Source organism: Scomber scombrus, chromosome 17 (genome assembly GCF_963691925.1).
Source record: "Scomber scombrus chromosome 17, fScoSco1.1, whole genome shotgun sequence".
Classification (NCBI taxonomy): Eukaryota; Metazoa; Chordata; class Actinopteri; order Scombriformes; family Scombridae; genus Scomber; species Scomber scombrus.
Genome location: NC_084986.1, coordinates 10,860,083 through 10,883,969, shown reverse-complemented (window position 1 = coordinate 10,883,969; position 23,887 = coordinate 10,860,083). Strand labels below are relative to the sequence as shown.

Sequence of the window (23,887 nt, the reverse complement as noted above, 5' to 3'; positions counted from 1 at the left end):
CAGGCCTCCTTAATTTTCTGCGTCACGAAAATTAAACAAAGACTGGCATTGTATTTATCAGACCAGCTGACTGCCAGACAACCACCCCCCCCCCCCCCCCCCCTCACACACACACCCCCCTCTTCACCCCCCACTACCACCATAACAACCATACAACTCACTTTCCCAAACTGGCACGTTCATATGGACCTTTATTATTATTATTATTATTAGTAGTAGAAGTAGTATTAGAATTAGTATTAGTGTATGTTTGCAATGGAATTAGCTTATATGAACATTTTCCCATAATTTTGTTTTTAATTTTATTGTCAAAATTCAGCAATAAATAAAAATAGACCATTTGTAATTATTATGATTATTATTGTCGTATTCAGAATTGAACTTTCTAATCAGTTTAACTTTCCAAAAGTGAAATATTTAGGCTGATATGAATTTGATATGTGATTTAACATTAACATAAACGCTGTCATCTTACAGTTTGACTTTAGTAGAACCCCTCCCTCTCCTCTCTGCCTGAGCGCTGCAAACACGCAGCAGTTAGTGCGCATTATTTGAAGTTGTGGACTGGTCCACTGTGCTGCTATTAGTCGGTTGAATGCCTCTTTGCTGGGAGCATGCAGCCCGCAGGATCAGAAAGCAGAGAGGGAGAAAAAGTTTCCTTTTTAAAAAAAACACGCCTCCCCAATTATCTCCCCGTCTGCATCAACCCTCATTTCCACCTCATGCAGCTTTATGAAAAAATACAACAACTCATCTCCACTGAATCACAAGAGAAAATGTCACCTTTAATAGTTAAATAAAGCGCTTACTTCTCGGTTCTGAAGCAGTTTCTCCTCTAAAAAGCCTCTCCTCGGCAGAGCAGGGTAATATAAAGCGGCTTTGATTAGATTTCTCCCGGGTGAGCTTGTTGGATGCCGTTAATACCAGGAGATGCTCGGTATTTATGTAGAGAGAGAGAGACTGGTGAGGAATTTTAGCAGCCAATGGAAATGAGAGAAAAGATGATGGGCAGATGTGTGAAAGGATGCAGCTGGAGTAAAAGTGGCCTGTTGGTGGCAACATCAACTCCAAAGTACCTCTGATTATTCAGTATGAAGGCATGTGTAGTGTTATTTAAACAAAATCAAATATCTAACAACATTTTTCAGTAATAATTAGACATTATATTAATAGCAAATAACATCTATCTTTACAGGTCTGCTTCAAAAGTCGGCACCCGGGTGCAGTAGAGCTGCAAGGACTTGACCAATTGAAAAGCAGCCAATCAGAACCAAGCAACAATTAACAATCAGCCCTGTCTTTATCCTCAAAATGGGAAGCTGTGTGAATTAAGGGGAAAAAAGAAGCTATATTTTATCGTCAGAATAAGCTGAGCAAGCAAAACTGAAGCATTGCTGTGTTTAGAGGTGAAAATAACTTGGAGATCTGTCACGGTTTGATTCTGTAACCAAAGGGGATTTAAAAAATGGCCCGTGAAGCTGCACACACACACACACACACACACACACACACACACACACACACACACACACACACACACACACACACACACACACACACACACACACACACAAACAAACACACACACCTCCCCCTCTTTCTCTCTCTGTTTAAATTCAAAATACCACAACCTAAATAATGCTTTTTGTATTATGTTTTTCTTTTACACATGACTCGAAAACGTATTTTGTCGACGCACTGTTGGCGTGTATCACGTTTACATTTGTGTAGTTCTACCTCCGCCTGTCACCCCCACCTCACCGTCACACCCCTCTCATTTGCGTCAAGGGGGGAAAAGTTTCATTTTGGTATTAGATAAACGCCTGTGCTGTGTTTATACATACTCATCTCTGTATAGGCCCCAGTGATCGTTTTGAATCCGGCAAAATCAGAGTGAATTTGAATGTTTAAACTGGTTTTGACCCCTAATGAAGGTCTTGATTGAGTCTCCCAAACAACCAGCAGGTTAGAGGACTAATTAGGAGTCTACATGCCAGATGAACAGACTGCGAGGCTGGTGTGTTGTTAGACAAGCCTAAAATCAATATGACCACTTTAACTACGGACTCTATTGAAAATCATTTACAGTAGCCAGTTTATGGATTATCTTCTGGTTTAAGATTAAACGTGATCACATTATTTTCTGGCATGAAAAGTAACTTTTTTGTCCATTTTAAGGAAAATCTTAGGGGGAAAACATTTTGTTAATATCACCTAAAGGTTAAATATGCCTGATTTCATTTTGAGAGTGAGGGGTTTTTTTAGTTTTGTTTTTTTTTTTATAAATCTCCTTTTCAGGTCCGCTTTTTCTATAGTTTTCCCATTTTCCCTCAACAGCCATGATAAAACAAACAGCCTAACCGGGCTCATTTGGTCCTCTTGTTGTCCCGCAGCTATGTTCTTGGCTCATACAGAGTGCTTTCATCTTCAGCTGTGATATATAATTCATCGGAAAAATATCTAATAGCCCTGGGGAGCGTTTCAGCTAAACGGGGCCGCGGTTGTAAAAAGGTGAAGTCGCTTGTTAATGTCTGTGGCAATATGCCCGCCTCCTGTCTCCGGGCCAATTGACGAAGTCACGGTTTCTCCTGCTGTTACGGAGACTTTGTGAAGGCTAAGAATCGTGGGACTGAGATAGCACTCTCTCACAGTGTAGGCTGCTGGATAATACTGGCTGGCATGAGGAAACTATGATGTATATTGTATATGATGTGCTGCCTCCTCCTCCAGCTGCCTTTTGTTTGCTCCCCATAACAGGACGTATGTTTCCAGACAAGTAAAGATAACAAAAATCTGAAGAAATGTTGTGGAAATGGCACTGCACGTCTTCAGATTCACATTTTGAATCAACGTGCAGTAAATGAGCTCTACAAAAGGACTATTTCATATTTTTAATGCCATATTTGGTCAATTAGTATAGAATTGATTTACATAATTTTTAGACCCTAACCCACTTAATAAACTGTATAAATGGAAGGTGATGAATAAAGATAGTCACTTACCATGTATATTACTGGTGCATGAGACGGTAATGTGATAGGTGATGCTAATGCTTACACTGTGTATTTGTTTATTTATTTATTTACTTATTTACTTACATTATATTATATATATTATTTGTTTTCCTCCCAGCCTTTCTTCCTGATTTCTTAGTTTTATCATTATATTGTTGTTGTCTTTTCTGTTAATGTCTTTGTTTTGTGAGACATAAAGGCAACAAAAAGTGAATTACAAAAAAAACACCTTGTAAAATAATTAGAGATGTTTAAATTTATTGACAATGTCCTCCTGTTTAATATTTTATTTAATATTTTAGAGCTTGGCACTGACTTGGAAACACCATGTTAGTGCAGTCCTATTTTTTATAGCTCTAGATCTATCTATCTATCTATCTATCTATCTATCTATCTATCTATCTATCTATCTATCTATCTATCTATCTATCTATCTATCTATCTATCTATCTATCTATCTATCTATCTATCTATCTATCTATCTATCTATCTATCTATCTATCTATCTATCTATCCATCTAATCTAGCATTATCAGATCCTTCATTTTTGAAACAACCATTTCAGTTCATTTCAGCTGTCCATCTCAAGGTCAAATCAATGACTTGGCCCACTCAACCAACCCCATCTGTTACACACTGACACACACACACACACACACACACACACACACACACACACACACACACACACACACACACACACACACACACACACACACACACACACACACACACACACACACACACACACAGAGAGAGAACTGTATTGGACATTATAACTGTTTGCTTTTTGCCATCTGCACTGTAGACCTCACATTGATAGATTTATTGATAGGCATAGCGGAGGTAGCAATATTGATAATTCTACAATAAGGAACCACAAAGTGAGCGTCCGTGGATATTGAACTGTGTTGTGAATAGAGTCTGTATGCTTTGAACAGCAGGTGTTTCTGAGGAAAACAACCGAAACAGAGAGCCGTGAGTTTTGCAAAATGTCAGTTGTAGTTTTAAGGCGCTGTCACACATTCATCACTGTGTCTTTGTGACTCAGGACGTGCTCGAGGCTTGATGATGAAGACACTACTCACAGGGCTAGTTTAGGAACTTCTGCAGCTGGCAACCAAACCGCTAATCAAACTTGCAGCATTGGGTGGTCACAATAAGTCTTCAAACTTCTTCCTATTTTCTCTGTACTGGGCCCTAATGGCATTTTGTTCATTCATCTAGGGTCGCAATTTATGATAACCGTTATAACCGCAATTTCTCTGAACCCAAAGTGATGTCCTCAGTTTCGATAATAAATAATCAATTAATAAACTAATTACAGCTCTACAGTCATTGTCTCATTCAGTAAAGGCATTGACATCACTCCCTATTCACTGTGAACTATATTTACCCAATTTATTGAAGTGTCTGAAATGTGAAGCTTAGTTAGCACAGTTTACGTATTTCTTTCTATTTTTGCCTCATCATTTCTCACATAGGATGGTTAAATACTATTGGATGATGTACCACAGTTGATAAGCTGTGATCACTTCCTCCATTAATGGCTCTCAATTGCCTCAAAGGTCGACTATGTCAAGACGGTTTGCTAATTCACTGAATGCATTCCTGCAATCATTGCAACAAGCATTTTAAATAGCTGATGTGCATAAACTAAAAGAAAATAAACATGTCTTTGATGGCTGAGTGTCAGTGAACTGTGCATCTATTGCACCTGCAGTATTATTATCATTTAACCCTTTATGCACCTACTCCCACATGGCCCAGATCATATCATATTCATGTTCTTCATTGAGATACATACACCACTTGTGGTTTGCCCGTGGGAGGGTTGAATATCTTGTCCCTGCTGGTACCTCGTTAACCTCCCATGGCCTACAGCTAGTGTTAACCAAACTAAGAGACCTCATACCTGGGTATTGGTTAGCAGGGACCAGCCCCAGAATCCCCAGACCTCCCACCGGGCGATGGGAGGGAGGCAGGCAGGACAGAGGAGGGCCAAACAAAAACACAACCTGGCATCCCCACGGCAAACAGCCCACCTACTGTCAGCCAGCATCTGGGGCACACAGCACACAGGCCTCTATTCACATTCTGATGACGGCAAATAGTGAGTAGCACACACACACACACACACACACACACACACACACACACACACACACACACACACACACACACACACACACACACACACACACACACACACACACACATTTTCACTCTTGTAAAATCTGCACTAGGATCAAAATCAAGTTGTTTCTTTCTGGTTAAGAATATATTTATAAAGTATATATTTTAAGTTTTTACATGATCCATAGCTGCAAACCAGAAATACGTTTATCAAGCATTGTTGACGCCAGCCAAATCCTCTGAATGTGTTGTTTTACTGTACTTGGGTCCTGCTGAGATAATAAAGTGCATGTGGAGCTCAAAGTTCGGAAACTGCAGCATCGCAGCAGAAGGATACAGACAGAGGGAGAGACTGATACAGAAAGAGAGAAGAAGAAAAAGAGGAGAAATAAGAAGGAGGAGTGTAAAGTTAATCCAGTCTGAATCGATGGGCCCGGCTGCAAGGAATGACACTGAAAACAGTTTTTCTTTTCTTTCTTTTCTCCGCAAATTTGCTCTCCCCTCTCCCCTCTCTCTTTGCTTCCTCCCGTGCCTCTCGCTATTTTTCTGCCTTCTTATCCTTTTTAATTAGAGGGCCTATTCTGCTGCACAGAGGACTTTAATCCCCAACTGACCAACAATGCAAAAAGCCAGCCTTTGAACAGCCGACCTGCACCCCCTTGTCCCCCCGAACTCCCCCACTCCACCAATCGCTGCACTGACCAAACACTCCACTGCTCCCACCGTTGGGAAAGCTAGACTCTCTCTCTCTTCTTCTCCATCTTTTCCAGCAACTTGGACAACGCACTTGGGGGTGCAGGAAAGTGTCTGAAAGACCTTTTCAATATCTGCCAAAGCTCTCCGAAAGCTTTGGTTTGGAACTGTCACAAGTCTGAGGTCAAATGGCAGGTGACTCAGACCACAGGAACGTTCCTGAAATAACCTGCTAAAGATGCAAATTTTGATGCAAACAACAGTGCAAAAAAAATTAGTAGAGGGGAAGATGCTGCACTTGCTGACTCTCAGAGATGCCAAATCAGTGTTTGAAATGAAATTAGTTTCTTTGGACTTTAGGATTTTACAACTTTCTTTATATATAATCTTGTTTTATATGTCTTCTAGTCTTATCTGTCTCTTTTATGTGTATTTCCATTTTTTCTGATACTATACTATAATTATACACCATGTGCATACTGTGCTAATATAAAATTACATTTTCACACATTTTTTTAACTTTGCTTTTTGGCGAAAAAAGAGACTGATTAAAAAAAAAAAAATGTGTTAAAGTTGACCATTACTCAATTACAATGTGAAGAAAATATCTTGTAAAAGCAGCAGTTTTTTAGATTAAAAAGCCAATTAAAGAGTTACAAAGAGCATAAGCTGAAGCAAACTCCCCCACTGGGCCTCATTTCCATACTGTATTTATACTCCTCTGAAGATGGAGTCTATTAAATCTAACCCTTGTTGATTAGATGATTATGTGAGTCCATTATTAGATTGAGATAATAAGTCAGGGTCAGTAAGGACAACGTAATGAGGATTCAGGTAAATTACTCATCATAGATAATAACACAATACCTGGATAATAATTCATGAACCAATTTTGTGTGTTTGACCATCCTGTTTTTATCTGTTATTAACTTAGCTTGACAGTTAGTGGTCCAGACTGGGCTCCGTGCATTTGACTCACTGTTGTGCATAATAGTTAAAGTATAAGGGGAAAAATAATTTGTCTCATAGTAATGTCAACAATACACAAACTCTGCCTGAGCTAATTTTCCTGTAATTTTGTTCAAGCGGATTTTCTATCAACATTTTGCCAACAGTGCAGTCTGACAAATTGCCACTGGAGCACAATGACAGTCCTCGCACTGTCAACCCTGCCCCGCATGTGAATGACAGAGAAATGAATTTTCTTTTCAACGCCAATAACTGCAGTTTCCTTTTTTTTTCTTCATTTTTTTTTATGCCTGGCGTGCTGGCTTGACGCTACCTCATACAGTCAGGGAAACTCAAACCAGCCAAACCTTGCGCCTTGCTAATCACAGGCCCAATATTTCCATAGCAGGCAATTAGCATCTTGCTTTTATGTGTGAAATGGCTGAGGCGAGTTGGGGAGAGAGGCACTGTAAAAACACAGAGAGAATAAAAGAGCAATTAAGATGTTGGGTGAGCGGAGGACAGAGACAGGCAGTCTGCTGCCGTGTGATTTGAGGCTTGCAGGCCCAGTAATTAGCCCTTCATTGTGAGATAATGGACTTGGCCGGTCTTCCTGGTTCCCCGAGCTGCCCAGCCTGACTCGACCCATGGAAGGTCAAAGGGCACAATGTGCAGTTTGGCTCTTATATGTTTGTGTGTCCGTGTGTGTGTGTCGTTGAGCTGCGACTGTAGATGTTGTTGTGTAAATCTTTTTTACAAGACTTGCAGCGTCAAATGGATATTAAAGGCTGAGTCAGAAATACAGTTAACATTAAAAGAACACGTCTTTGCATTTAGATGTCATTTTTCTAAATAAGACAAAGGTTTTCGATAAACATCCTCAGTTTTCTGAAGTCTCTGAGGTCTTGGAGTCATCATTCTCCTGGCCTATCACTCCTTTCTCCCGCCATCTTTAGTCGAGCAGTAATCTGTGAACCCTGAATCATAAGCTTTGGGTAAATCTATGTAATACGGGTAATTCTATGAAGCAGTATTTTCCTGGTGAGAGGCAAAATCCTGTTGACTATTCAAGGATTGAATCATCCAACAGTAATGCCATTAGACCAGTGCCACGGATTCCTCGGAAAATGCTGTTTAATTGCCAGTAACCAGCCATTGTTTGGTGACGGGTAAACACTAGCTGAGAGGGGGTGTGGGGGGTGCCGAGTGAGGAAGCGTGTGAAAAAGATGGCCCCTTCGGCTTCAGCCAATCGCCATTGAGAGACGGATTTACTCAGGCTGGATGAAGCCCGCGCTGCAAAGTGGCAGAGGCACTGGCTTAACTAAAGTCTTCAAGAGTATAAATGCAGAGTAACTCTTTCCTTTTAATACAGGATTTGCTCAACAATGCGATTTAGGGGGTGTCTATTCAAGATAGACATTTTTTATTTGAGTGGCGAGGTTTTTTTTTAAGGATCAAGCCTTGTTGCTCACGTTTATTAGCGCGGGACTCCGCAGCTCAAGGGTTGTTGGTCGTTGTAATCGTAGAGCAGTTTATCCATGTTTGTGTTTGGCTTTACTTGTATACACCCTGACACTAAGTCCCATTCTTTCCACCTGTATTGAACATCTTTAAGAACAATAGCTCTACCTACACCCAGCCATTTTATCCTAAGCCACATTTACACCAGCTCTTGAACAATAAAATCTGATATTAACTGTCTAAATCGACACAAACTGATCTAAAGCTACTTTAGAAGTGTTTTTTTCTTCTTACTTTTACTCACTAATCCAATTCTCACCACACAGGGATTTTTTTATGAGAATTTTGAACATTTGAGGTGCATTGTTGTCCCTCCCCACGGCCCCCTGCTCTCAGGCCTGTCCTGGAGGATGCAGATTGGAAGTGAGAGGTGTGGCGGCCGTGGCTCGCCTCCATTGTGAGCCGGTGCCTGGGAGACGAGCAGCACTGCCAGGCCAGACACTGATTGGGTTTGACACTGCGTCCAGGAGGCGAGAAGAAGCTTTTCTTTTGCTCTTTTTTTTCTATAAGTAAAAGAGAGGCTTTTTGTATAAAAGCCCCCTCCTCTCCTCTCTCCTCTAACTCCCCCTGGTTCTGTTGTGCTACTTGCCCTCCTCCTCAGTTCTCTCTTTCACTCGTTTCTTTACGTTCTTATATTGACTCCCTCAATTTTTTTTCTCCTCAGATTAAAACCAAGTACTTCTCCTTTTTTGTCTTCCTCTTTTATTGTCCCTCTCACTTGGATGTTGACCAGTAAATTTGATCCTTAGCATCACAACATCACAAATTTACTTTTGTTCTCTTTCTCTATAAGCAACAGTAACTGTTACTGTAATGGTAATTTCAAACACTGAGGGCAACCAAATCCGTCTCTCTCCATAAGTCAGACACTGTGCCACATATTTATCCCAGTATCACATCCTACGGTAGACACTTTGACACACTGGGATACTTAATCACTTTGCCTCAGGCTATGAGCAACACCTCTCAACACGGGCCTTTTCCACAGGCTTTATCTTTCAATTTTCTGAGTTGCGGATACTTTGGATACAAAGAGCACTTAAGTGATATATTGTGGCCGGTATTAGTGTCTTTAAGGGAACATTCTGTCGTGTTGCACTTAGATGAGATGCCGCTCATAATTTTCCATTAAATATGGAGCGACAGCTAACCAGCTGGTCAGGTTAGCTTAGCATAGCATTGAGACTGGAAACAGGAGGGAACAACTAGCCTGGTTCTGTCTGTAGGTTTAAGAAAATCCACCTAACAGCGTCTCTGAAGCTCACTAATTACCACATTATATCTTGTTTGTTTAATCCATACATAAGTCAAGTGTAAATTAGCTGATTGCAAATTTGTGGTTTTATGGGGGCTTACATGTGGGACTATTTCTTGGTTAGGAGCAGGGAAGCAGACTTCCCTGGAGTTTTATGCAATAAACACTTACACAAACAAATGTTGACAGAGGTTCTGTCAGGCAGATTTTGTTACTTTCGGATAAAGCCAGGCTATCTGTTTCCTCATTTCCAGTCTTTATGCTAAAGTAAGCAACCCAGCTGGTTGGCTGTAGCGTTATATTAATTGGGAAGACATGAGAGTGGTATGGATCTAACCCTTCAGCAAGAAAGCAATTAAGCATTCTTCCTAAAATTGTTGAGCTATTCGTTAAGTCTTAACTGTAAATAGACAGTGAGTCTAGGCATGGTTTTGACTAAGAAGATCATGAGTGTGCGAGCTTAAATTATGCCATATGACGACTGTATGAGCTCTGACACAGGGGCAATGTGGGAAGGTGGAGTTTTATTGGAACAGCATGCATTGATTAATCTTCCATGCCGATCACCAGAGGAGAGCACAACCCTCTCGATCCGCTTAATAGAAGCACTAATAACGAGCTCCATTAGTTTAATATATGCTTTTATCGCTGTGCCCTTAGATGACTGTAGCGTTTCATTAGACATGTCTGCCTCATATCTCACTTTGCACCCAGAGGAAACTGTGAAGGGATTAATTTTATGATGGACCCCCTGCCTCCTCCTGCCTCCCTCCCTCCTCCTCCTCCTCTTTACTCCTTCCCTCCCTCCTCTCCGCAACTCAGCTCCCAGCCACAGCCAGGGACCCAGGAGGAATAGTGTCTTTGTCGTCCTGCCGTTTTCAGAGTTGAGGAACAAGAGGAGTTTAATCCTCATTGTCCAGGAGACTGCAGAGGGTGAGGGGGGGGTCCTCTGCCTGTAAAATGATCCAACTGGCCCTGGCTAATCCCCTCCTAACCCCCACTCCCGGGCCTGACCCTCCACCACTCCACCCCTACACCTCCCAGCCTTAATCACGCCCCCTGTACTACCACCGTATCACACTATAAACACAAACACGCAGATTCATGTATGAACTGCGATTACGCACCTTGAAAAAGTCAAAAAACAAGGGAATAATGATACAAATCACCCAAATATATGATCATGTGACACTCTTTCTCACTCTGTCTCTGCTTCACACTCACACACAGCAGAATAATGTAATTCATAGTTATGCAGTAAGTGGTTTAGGGGGGTATGTTTAAGTGGGATTTAACTTAATCACCTGCACATGGGCTTAATCAACTAGTAACCCATCTTCCACTCTGGGGATCCTCCCCACCAGAAGAGGTGTCTAATCAACTATGATAGTGGAGGAAACAACTCCCCGGAGACAGAGACGCACTTTTTTTGACCAAGATAACCTGTGAATTATGAAGTTATTTGAGGAAAAGTTAAACAGCAAACAGATTCATTTTTTAGTACTGATATTGACATGAGAATATGTGTGTATGTGTGTGTTTTAGTGACAGAGAGACAACAGGCTCATTAGTGGCATGATTAGCTGTGGGATGATGTGAGTGGATGTATGTGTCCGTGCAAGAGTCGAGTGTGTATGCGTGCACATGGAAGACGTGGGTTGACAAAAATATAAACCAATCAAATAGCCTCTTTTTATTGTTCCTCTCATTAGCTGAAGGATTATTTCGAGATCAGGCTAGACAGGGCCGGACATCTATTTGACGTTAAGTCTTTCCCAAACAAGACGGATGCTCTCCAGTCTGCGCAAATCTTCTCCTTTGAATTTTCCTACCTTGCACAGACCCCTCCCTCCCTCTTTTATCTCCCTCCCTACTGCTCTCTCTCCCTGCGTTCTGTCTTTATTTCTCTTCTGTTTCTCTCTCCCCTCCTCTCTTTCTTTTTCTGCGCTCCTCCCTGAGTGACAGCTCAATACCCAGCTCTCCCAGGCTTATCTAGCCTCAGCAGATGGTTGACTTGGATCACTGTTCATACGCCACGATCTGGGCTGGTGATAAAGACTGTTACAGAGGGAATATATACTATCTCTCTCTAGCTTGCTCTTTCTTCCTTTCACTCCTTTTTCCTCTCACCTCCTCTTGATCTACTGTCGTTTTCTGCCTCTCCGCCCATCTCTTTTCAGCATGCTTCTCATGTCTTTTTTTTGTTCCCAAGCAGCTCTTTCCATTTCTACCTGGACCTTCTCTCTTCTCCTTGTCACGTCCTCCACCTTTCTCAACTGTGCTCTTTGTCCCACCACTCCCCTTCAATCCTCATCTCCCTCCATCCCTCCATCTCTGTGCATTGAATCTGGTGCTGCGTGATTGTCTCTGCTTCCCTGCTGGGCTGGCGCCTGTCTAAAGGGCCCCAGGACCCTCACTCACTGAGGGGGCTCCAACCATGCCAGAGAAGCTCTTTCCTCTCCTCTCCTCTCCTCTTCTCTCCTCTCCTCTTCTCTCCTCTCACTGGCTCATATCAGCTCATCTGGTTCCTCTTAATCTCCACAGGATAGACGAAAAGGTCAAATTGTGGCTCCTTTTCCATGTCATCTATATCTATGTGTGTATTTGACATATATCAATCAAAGATTTCAGGTTTTCACCTTAATATGCTTTACTTTTTTCAAATACATGTCAAAAGTAAAAGTGCCTGAAGGTTTTCTAGACTCACATCCAGTGTTTCATTCGTTTCAGTGATACATTTCAACAATTGATGTACACTTCACAGGCCTTAATTGCCCATTTTATGTATGCTTCAGTTGCTTCGATTGGTCATTTGATGTCCCCCTCTCACATGTTTTTCATTCTACACAGCCAACCAACAAAGCAAAGGAACAGTGTATAGCTGCCACTCACAGATGAAAAAGGTACTGCAGAGTGCTGAGAGCAATATGAATGAGAACATACAACACAGCACCTTGTACTGCAAAAGGGAAACAGGCTGGCAAAGACATCACTTGAGCACAACGTACATTATCAGCACCGTCTGATGCGTGCCAGTGTAATATGAGAGGGAAAAGACATGAAAGCGAGCGCAAATCCCGAGGAAAACGAGGTGGTTTCTTGTGGAAAATGCAAAGAGGGGACGTTGAAATTCCTCAAATAATCATCAAAGTGGAGAACAATGATGCCTGCATGGGCGTATAAGGAGCTGCCATCCCATATGTGGTGGAACCCCCCCCCCCTCACGAATCACTGGTGGCTCTCTCCAATACTCCAGACAATTTGCAGCCATCTTAATCTGAACGGTGGAATCTGGCAAGCACTCCAGAGCACCTGCATCCGTCCAGCCTGACCCGCTTTTGTTCTGGTCCGACCCCCTAACTTTAGCCCCTAATTAACCCAACAGAAACTAATTAAATACAGCTCTAGTGGACCAGACGCCAGGCATGAGGGGGAAAAAAAAGAGAAGAAGAAGGAGGACACCGGGAAGTGAGTTGAGTTAGGGGAGCGAGCCAATGTGACAGGCAGGAGTAGGAGAGGGGGGGGGGATCCAAAGCTTGGCCTCCAGCCCTTGAGACCGGTTCAGACAGACAGAAAGACAGGGAGGGAGGCTCTAAAGGAGGAGGATATTTGGGTTTCAATGTCAGCCTGGGTTTTCCTGATGCACAAATCTCCAAAGCACGTTCTCACTCTCCGCTGAGCTCCACACTGACCTTGCACTTCTTTACACGCTGTCATTTTTCAAGGTATTCTGGGTTCTTCCTCAGTTGGGTATGGGTGCCAACCGCTGTAATCACAAGCACACCAGTCACATGACGCAACCGACGGCCTGGAGATATTTGGAAAAGGATATAGGAGGCAGGATGGGGAGAGCCGCGGAGAGACAAGAGCAGTGTAGAATGAAAGCAGGAGGAGAAAAAAGGAGGTGGAGGAGGAGGATGGGGAGAGAAAAAGGTATGGGACAGGATTGTGAGAAAGAAGATATATAAATATGGGTTCAAACCAGCCAAGTGTCTCTGGCAAGACGCTGCTCTGAGTCCCAGGCACAGCTCGCTAAGTGATAGAGAAAGTAATTAAGAGAAGCCTGTTCAAGTAGATAGGCCTGTAAAGGAGATTTGAAGAGGGGAACTGATTGTGCATGTCTGATTCCAGCTCTTCAGAGAGTTCTCAGCCCCAAGGCTTAGCTTTCAAAGGGCTGTCTCTCTACCGGTCTATCGCTCCGTCTCTTTCTCTGGAACACATATTTACAAACAAAACATCTTCCTCTTTCCACGTATCAAGCTCTCGTACTGTATGTGAACAATATCTCATCTATCCATCCTTCTGTCTTTCTTCTCTTTTTTTTTTTACACGAATATAATACAGTTGTGTTTAGACCATGGAGCTATAGGAGACAAGGCAACACTATTGGACTTTAAAAGTTCACATCATGTCCAAATAGTGTTCCCCCTCTGAGTACGTGGGCCTGCGTGAGCACATGATAGAGCAACACTGCGTCCTAGTCTGAACTGGACCATCCTGCAGATAAACTTCAGTCTGACTGACTTGAGTTTTATGTCAAATCATGGTCAAATCATTTACTTTCATGGGGTACGTTTACTTTGTCATTGTCCTAAATGTTCAACTTTAAGGCATTCACCACAAACTTCACTCATTCTTTCCATTTACAGGAATGCTCCCAATATTCCAAGGAGACTAAATGTTTGCATCTATATAAATGTGTGTTTTTTAAGTATGTTGACAATTCAGCCATGAAGGCGTAGAGGTTTACTCCCTTTTTAAAACCTGATATATCACTGAACATGATAAATACAAAAAGATGTATACTTCTTGTTCTGAAGCATGTTATTTTGATCCATTTCATAAGGTTTTATAATGTATTGTTGTGTTCAAAATGTATTTAATGTTGGTTTGATGCCCTTTCTCAAAATGATCCATATCCTTTATTTATAGTTTTGTTAAGTTTTAATGTTTGTCTAAATGTTTTTGCCTGTCATTTTATAGATCTGTGTGTATTAATTTCATACAAAAAGATTGAACTGCTCTTGTGAGTGCTCTTGCCAGTGATTTCCTCTGGCAGGTAATGGGATAGAAGTACAGAGTCTCACAACCTAGATATTACTTAAGATAGCTCTTACATCTCAAAATGAACTGTGCTTTTACTATTGTCACCTTTCAGGATGCAGACTGATGAGGAGAGATCCATGAAACTAATCTACTGGTGACATCTACTGGAGAAACTGTAGTGTTGCTGCAAGAGGAAAAGAAATCCTCTAATCAAGACTACCCTGAGCTTGGCGCCCTCTGCTGGTAGAAAAGTAGACAACTCTGTAGTTCTTGACCTCTCAGGACAGTTGACCCTTCAATCCAGCAACTTCATAAATCACCTTTGATGGTTTCAATGTTGAGACAATTTCACAGTCTTTGTCCAACATATGATACAATTCTTATAGCGTACTCGGCTGTAAATAGAAATATCATTTAAAAAATGCAAGAAGAGGCATGAACAAAATTAAACTAAAATTAACGATTTTGCCCCCCTTTTCAATAATCTTATCATTTTGGTGGATAAAATCATGTAAAGCAGGTAAATCAGGACCCATAGGCCTGTTAATGATATGCAACGTCTTTCAGGGTTTCAGATAGCTGATCAGTGTATGCTGGGGGGGAAATAGAAATGTTAGACTATGCATCAATTGGAGAAAAAAAACTTTATTCGTGGCCCCTCTAAAATGTTTTCCTTGTGTTCTTCTCCTTTTATTATTTATTATAAACCACAGAGTTATTATTAACTCTGTGGTTTATGTAGTTCAGTAGATTCGTGACTTTACAGTTGATTGGAAAACCAAATAAAGGTCAATAAAACTATAGAAAAGGGAAAATATACTTTATTAATATCTAAGATTATTAAATTTGTATTGACAGAAACAATTAAAAAAACAGTTTATATATGTAAGCAACGTACAAACCGTACACATTCTGGGTACATATAACAAATACAAAGAAAGGTGACTGTATATGTAAAAGAAAATGTACACATTACAACTATAAATTAACGCCTACACAAAGATGTTTGACATAACACAATGTGTTACAGTTTTAATTGCTTTTGGGAGTATTGAATTGAGTGAATGTATTGTTATAGAATTTGGCCAAGAAGATTTATAATTTATAAGATTTATAAATGTACAAATGATAATTTTTCTGTGTGTTAGTCTCCATGAGACCAAACAATACATTCTTAAATTAAATTCAAACTTTCATCAATATTTTCAACAATAAAATCACAAAGATTTTGCCAGAATATCTTCAAAAATGGGCCAACTGCCAAAATAAATGTACAATACATTCTAGACTTTCATAACAAAAACTACAACTCATATCAATGACTCTTTTAAATCTCTTTTAAGATAATTTTGTAGCCGGATAGACTTTATGAATGAGTTTTAAAGAAAAGTCCTTAACTTTATATGTAGTGATATTAATTGGCCTCTCATGCGTTACACCACTGTCGTAAAACGTCTCTGTCTGGTGTTGCAATGGCGTTTACTGCGACAGCACTTTGCGGCAGCAGGGAAATCGAGGAGAAAGCAGCGGCTGTCGTCTCCAGCGGAGATATTATCACCTCAGTAATCCTCGGATTTATACAATACTCGGTAAAGTAACGTGTGTACTGGTGTTATTTCCCTGCGCCTTGTGAATGAGATTGTGTTCAACGTTTTCCAAGCGTGAATCTCCACCTTAATGCGGTGGGATGGCCACAGTGCCGCCTGGGCCTAGTAGCGCACTGCCCTCATCCCCGGCTCAAGTTCCTCCTTTCCCCGGGGCTGGGAGCCAGGAGCCGGCGGGGGAAGACGGAGAGCCGGCCTGTCACAGGGACGACTGTGTCCCCGCCGGTACAGGGAAGAAGTCTCAGCCGTTGACCGAAGTCACAGGGTCGGTGAAGAAGAAGCAGAAAAACATGCTAGCCCGAGCTAGCCCGGCGGCGCTGCACCTTAAAATGCAAGCCCGGGAGCAGCAGCAGCTGAACGGCTTGGCCAGTCCCTCAGAGGACGCAGACGGCCACCAGCTGACAGGAAACCGGCCTGACAACCCGAGACCGTCCGTGGACAACTGTGACAGCAGCGGCAGCAGCAACGAGGAGGCTGCAGCCGCCAGAAACAATAGTGAGCACTGCCAACACGAAGGCCACAGCCCCTGCTCCAATAACGGCAGCCACTCTCCCCTCGTTAACAACAGCATGAACGGGATGCCGGGCTTCACGAGGACTGAGGCGGCCCGGATCCACTCCGAGGACGGAGGGAAAGAGGAGTTTGACCACACGGAGCCTCCGAGACCGCCGAGCGACGAGCCGCCGGACGCAGCCGGGCCTGGCGGAGAGGGGAGCCCCTCTGACCCGCAGCAGCAGCCGCCAGAGGCAGAGCTGGCCCGGCTGGACCTGAGCAGCTCCCCTGGCCGGGTGGAAGAAGAGAGCCACGGCATCCGCTATGTCCGCTACGAGTCTGAGCTGCAGATGCCGTGGATCATGAGACTGATCACCAAGGACTTGTCTGAGCCTTATTCCATTTACACGTACAGGTACTTCATCCACAACTGGCCACAGCTCTGCTTTCTGGTGAGTATGACACAACACGGCTCTTATTGTGAAGGAAATACCTCTGCACGTCTTTCCCATGGACTCTTTTTGCATGTCATGTCAGTTTTATCGTATTTATTTATAGCCCAATATCACAAATCACACATTTGCCTCAAGGGGCTTTACAATCTGTACAGCAATATAACATCTTCTGTCTTTACACCCTCGACACTAATAGGGAAAAACTCCAAAATTCACACAGGAGAGCAAGAGACAGAGAGACAGGATATCATTCACACACTAGAGAGAGAGAGAGATGGGACATAATTTAGACAGGAGAGAAAGAGAGTGAGACAGGACAATATTCACACAGTAGAGAGAGAGAGAGAGAGAGAGAGAGGCACATGAGGTGAGGCTGAAACTCCTATGGGATGAGGAACCGGATCCAAATTCAGGGAATGGCACTGACAGCAGCCCTGAAGCAGAGTGTTTCCAGGAAAGGTGATGACCCAGCAAAGAGACGCCTGAGAGAAAAGAGAGAATGAGTAGAAAAGAGGTGTGGGTGGGGGGTGTGTACAGCTTAGACGCTCATTCGCTCGTTACCTGAAGTTGCATAGCGTTACTGGGGCTGGGATATGACTTCACAATCACAGCTCACCTGTCAGTGTGTCTCAAAGGCAATCAGACATAACCCTGATGTGTGCTATAGATAAACACACACACAATGTTCATAATCCACTGTGAAAGCACGTTGGGTTGGAGTGTGTGTGTTGACAAGGTGCAAGTGTCGTGACATCAGGTCTTTTTAGTTCATCAATAACATCAGGGACTTTGAAGACAAGAAGACTCTTAAAACGTTCAGCTGACTAAACCAGTCTCACCACAAAATCTATTCAGTAGCTGTTTTGCAGCTTTCAGCCACATCAGTCTATCTCAGCTGTTTGCCCACTTGTCATAGAATTGTAAATTTTCCATTTCCTTTTTTTCCTTTTTTTTCAGGAGTGAGTAAACACTTTTCTTTAACGTTACGGCTCAATCTTACATACAGCAAGGTGTTTCGTGTTGCACCTACAGTGTCCCCATGAAGGTTTTCAACTTTCTACACTGTCTTTGTTTATCCCCAGAGCCCCCAAAGTCGTAAACCTCCCAGTTCCAGTTTGTCTGTGACATAAGAGGAAGTGCCATGAAATAAAGGTCAGAGGTCAGCGAAGACAGCCGGCAGAGTTGGCAGGATGACAGGGACTTTAGAGGAACCGTTGCTCGGTTTGCAGCGGCTGACCACGCAGACATCTTGGAGTGCCCTGACTTATTGTGAGTGTGTTTGTTTGTTTGTTTGTGTCGCAGGCCATGGTGGAGCAGGAGTGCGTCGGAGCCATCGTATGTAAGCTTGACATGCACAAGAAGATGTTCCGACGTGGCTACATCGCCATGCTGGCCGTGGACTCGAAACACAGAAGGAAAAGCATTGGTGAGATCTCAACTCTGCGCGTATAAAAGTGAACAGTGTGTCTCATCTTGAGCCTTCACAAGGTTTTACAGTGCTGTCTTTCTTTCTTTGATAGCCAAATCTCTTTTATGTAAATGCAACATTCAGATAAATTATACACTCTGGGTTTCTGTGTCACGGTACGCTTTAAATTTGTTCCTCAGCTGATCTCTTTCTTATTCTATTAGACTTGAAGCCATACAAATAGAGAGAGCAGGTGTTATTTTTGTAAAAGGTTGTGTTTTGTTCATTCACACGTCATTACTCACTTGGGCTCTTCTATTTCCAGGTACTAATCTGGTGAAGAAGGCCATCTATGCCATGGTGGAGGGTGACTGTGACGAGGTGAGATACCCACATTCATCTCCACTGTGAGGCGGACAGTGCCACCCAAGACTCTCTTGTCTATTACAAATATATAAACACATACAGAGATTATTAAAGTCCCAAAGAAGAGCCTGAAACACACCTCAGTAGTGATGCAAACATTCACAGAGCTTTACTCTGCACTTATATGCAGAAAAAGACAGTCTTACATTGACTAGCACGCATTGGACAGGAACAATTAAAGAAAGTCTTTAGAAAAAAAGGTAACACTTAAAATGACTATACATCAGAAGATTGTTAAAATAGACCTTTCTAACATTTGGTTATGTGCTGTAGGTTTGTGTTGCCCCAAATTTTTACCTTTTTTAAAAGACCTGCTTCTACATTCTTACACAATCCAGTTTGGTTAATTCTGGAAAAGCAGGTTTTAGTCTTACTGTAACCGGGTTATCAGGAAAGTTTAGTAAGATTTAGCAATTCATTCATTCTTTTACATTTCCAGCTTATCCTATCTTTTGATATTAGTATTATCTTGATTTTGAACCTGTCTAAATATTACTCATTTCATCAGCTTTATGCTAATTCGTGTTAGACTGCTGACTAAATGGAAAAAAATGTGCTCAAGGTCCAGTTTTTCCCACCCTGTCATTGGCTTATCTAAGTTTGCGAGTCATCTTGTCAGCTAATGTAATCCTTATAGTGTCACTCTTTCTGCTTCTTGATGAATAGCTGCACAATCACTCACATTATTCTTACACACAATCATTTGAAATATTCTAAGTGAGAGCAGTTTTATGAAGTACAAATGAATCACAGTGTTAAAAATGGACAAAATGATCCACCACATAATTTTTGGACTAAGTACCTTTTTTAAAATTCATGTATTTTTTAAATTTACCCAAGAAATGAAACAATTAATCATTTCATAGCTCGTAGCTGTTGACATTAAGGCTGCTTTTTATGGAAATTTGTGTTGATCAAAAACATCGAAATAAATCATTAATACTTTGATCGTAGAAGCCAAAGGAGCAGGTTGACAGCCCACTGACTCTAAAATCCGTCCCTTTTACATTTCTGACAAACAATTTTTTAGTTTTTTAAAAGATTCGTTGTTTGATCTTCCAGGCAGATGTTGGTTTTTGGCTGTGTTGAAGCCCTCAAGCGTTTGTAGGACGTTAATCTAGACGAATACCAGACTTTCAGTTTGTCTTCTGGGTTTGATTTCCCAACACAGTTCTGTTTAGCAGCTGACTCTCGTGCTCTAAATGCCCCCTTGAACTAGGCAACGAGAACGATTTCAAAACCTCCTTCTTGCAGCTGCGTTACCACATAATATCAACATACGTTTGACAAAAAGTAGAAGTTACAGAATGTTCATTGTTACATATCTCGGTTTATTTGATTTGTAAACTGTAGAGCAATAAATGGAAGCTCAGAGTTGCTAGAAAAGGAGAAAAGATTTTTAAAACTTGAGTACCCTTTGGGAAATAGTGCAATTTTGAAGTTTTCAACCCCTCTTGGACTTTATCATTATACAATATTGAATCAAAGTGCTTGTGAGTAGAACATTTTCTCACCACGTTGTTGTTCCTACTAAATATTGACTTAAGGAGGGTGTGAATGCTTGACCAGCCAAGTGGATTAACTTTAATTTAGTTCTTAATTCTGATCAATATGTGTTGAGTTTTCAATTCACCTCGATCAATACTCACTGAGTGTTGTTAAAGAAAACCTGAAAAAAGTCAAAAGATGATTTGTAGTTACAGGAATAACTGGCCAGTTTGGGATGTTTGCTCATTTCTTAATTCTTAATTGTAATCAGGAAGATAATTATGGATTTTGTTTGTTAAAGACGCCTTTTTAACAAAGGATCATTTAATATGTCAAAGTAGGAAAAGTACAGGTGTAAATAATAATGATGGTTGAATTCCAGTCAGCTGCTTCAGTTTCCTGGTATTGTGCCCACTGTCACACTGTCCTGGCTGGGACACTTGAATTGAACAGAGCACTCATTAATATTATTAGTCATACCTGTTTTTTTCCCCGGCTACATGACAAGTGAAAATGTTCTGCTGTAGAAAAAGGTTTATGCAATGTAGCTCCATGACGTTGTTACGCTACTTTAGCACAAAGAATGGAAGTAGGGGAAGCAGTTAGCGTAGCTCTGTTTTATTTTTAATGTTGTTTGTCTGTATTTAATAAATCTAGAAATTGAGCGTGTGACATTGTAGTATTATAAGCAGTTCACTTTATAATTGAAGCTATTTTTTGGCCAACATCAGCTAGAACCAGTAAGCACATGTACTGTGGTTTAGTTGCAGGTTTCAAGCACTAATTTTGAACCAAACACAGCTAATCACAGTTACAATATTGGTGATTTATGTGCATACAGCCACCACATATTGTAACTGAGGTGGATTTGGAGTTGTTAGATGTTATTAGATATTGTTTTTATTTTTTCTTATGACAAAGATTGACTGTTTTCCCTGCTTCCAGTCTTTGTGCTAAGCCATGGAAATCATGTCAAAGAGCTATCACTGTACCACACAGAAATATCAACATTTTCATTTGTTTCTTGTAAGCAATTGGGCTTAAGTATTGTTTAAAAAAAGGCCAGAATAACTAAATAATTCTGTCTGGCAGGTTGTGAAAAGAATCTAATGAGCAGCATCGTAGCAGAGCAGCAGCAGTGAGTTTGAGGTGTTCAGAGACAGTGAGTGTGGGTCACCCGTATTTTGTAAGCACTCAGAGCCCAATACCAATAGTAATATGCTGTACATGACCTCTGTAGACAGCAGTATGGATCAAAATGGGAATGTATCTGTTCCATCAGTGGTGTGTGAGTCAAATGACAGACAAATGCATCTGAAACATTTTCAGATGTAAAATGGTTCAGTTAGTCTCATATTTCACAAAACAAAGTACTGACATGTCTGTCTTTCGTCAACAGGTTGTATTAGAGACCGAGATCACCAACAAATCAGCCCTGAAGCTCTACGAGAACTTGGGTTTTGTCAGAGACAAGCGGCTGTTCAGATACTACCTGAACGGAGTGGACGCGCTGCGGCTCAAACTGTGGCTCCGCTAGAGGAAAAGAAGAGGGGACAGGGGAGGACAGGACAGCAGGTGCTGTTCACCTCGTACACTATCAGCTTGACGGCCTCAGCTCTGCCCTGGTCATTTCACTCTTATATACACAAACACTCACACACACACACACACACAGTACACACACACACACACACACACACACACACACACACACACACACACACACACTCACTCACACACCTGTGTACAAACATTGAGAGTATGCACATAGGTCTGCATAAACACACACACACACACCCTATTTTTGTCCTTGACCTCTGAACAACTGTTGTTTAGGCAGAAACAGACTAAAATCCCTCCAGATGTTTTCATGACGGGGCCCCTGATACTTTTTGTGACGAGGAGGGGGGCTAGCGAGGGTGGTCTCTGGGATGACCTTGACTGGGGACTAGATGACCTTTTGACCTTCAAGCTTGGAATCCGCATTGAGCGGGACGTTTGGTGTGAGGACGTGCGTCCAAACCCCAGAGGACAGGGCACCACACCAAATCATCCTGCAGAACCCAGGACAAAACAGACTTAAAGCAAACAACACGTGAAACAAGGAAGCGGGGCGGTAAAAAAAAAAAAAAACTAAAAAAAAAAGACTGGGAAGAAAATATTTGTGGAGTTTATTTTTGTGTTTCTTTTTTAACCTTGTATGTTGGATGGGGGATGGAAAAGCTCTAGTATGACTGTGTGTTTGTACTTTTTTGGAAAGCAACTGTTTGGCCTGTTTTTGTGTGCATGTGTACGTGGCGTGGTTGGTTTCACTGTGAGCGAGTGAACGTGTTTGTGTGACTGCGAGAGCGCGTGATCGGTCGGAAATTGGTGCGTTACTGTTCTCCCGATGTTCGTTTTTGTTTCCCATCGTGTTCCAGCGGGCGCAGCGGCCCCCTGCTGCTGTCTCCATTACCTGCCTCAGCCTCCAGGACTGAAGCCTGTAAAGATATGCATGCATTTATTTTAATGTGAGTGCGAGAATGAGCGTGACGAGTGTGTGTGTGTGTGTTGATTAACCCAGTCTGAGGCTAACACTCTGAACCCCTTCCTCTATTTGGTGTAAGCATGTTGGTGCAGAGCTGTTGATCGAAACAAATCACTCCATTAGCACCTCAAACTTTGCCCAACTGGTGGATCTGCCACTTTTTTTCGCTTCAGCGTCCTAAATCTCTCAGATCATCAAACCCTGACTGAGTGTGGGTTACGAGTTTATTCTCCCTTTCTTATTTTTGCAGATCAGAACTTGTTCTCCCCAAACGCACTGCCAGCCGCTGCAACCCCCCCCCCCCCCAAAAAAAAAAAGAGAGAGAAAATGGAGTCTTTAAACAGACATCTTGCCAATGATGATGTGGTCAAATACATCCTTACCATCTCAGTTTACTCTTAGATTACCAGGCTGATTCTCCTCGTTGCAAGTGCCACTCAGTCCGTCAGCACTCTCCGCCACGACTGCAGTGATCTGCAGCCTCGGCCCGTTTCCGGTCTGCCTTGGCACCAGACTGGAGGTGAAGTGTTACATGTGTTGGATTCCTGTTTGAGTATGCTGTGTGTGTGTGTTTATCTCTTGATGATAAAAAAAGGAAAATAGACAAGTATTCTTAGCAGATTATATTTTATTCTTTTTGTTCGCTTTCAGTTTATTTAGATTGTCTAATATACACCTGTATAACCTCACGTCGCCCATAAGCGGCTGAGTCCACAATGCACTTCCCAGGTGCCCTAGCTCGATGCACAACCAACCTCGCTAACATTTTTAAGACCTGCAGCCTGGAACACTGGTCATAGATCCACCCGGACGTTCCAGTCCACACTAATTACGGCAAAGAAAGTTTGCTTTAACCGCTTTTGTTTTTCTTCA

General features: G+C 42.0%; 1 protein-coding gene across 1 annotated transcript; it reads left to right on the top strand.

Moving 5' to 3' along the window:
* The first annotated feature begins 16,126 nt into the window (after window positions 1-16,126).
* Window positions 16,127-23,341, top strand: naa30 (N-alpha-acetyltransferase 30, NatC catalytic subunit). The gene is made up of 4 exons (XM_062437553.1): window positions 16,127-17,162; window positions 18,468-18,591; window positions 18,899-18,954; window positions 21,887-23,341. Exons 1-4 carry the CDS (start codon window positions 16,302-16,304, stop codon window positions 22,022-22,024), a joined length of 1,179 nt encoding a protein of 392 aa, XP_062293537.1. The 5' UTR covers window positions 16,127-16,301; the 3' UTR covers window positions 22,025-23,341.
* Window positions 23,342-23,887: the final 546 nt, after the last annotated feature.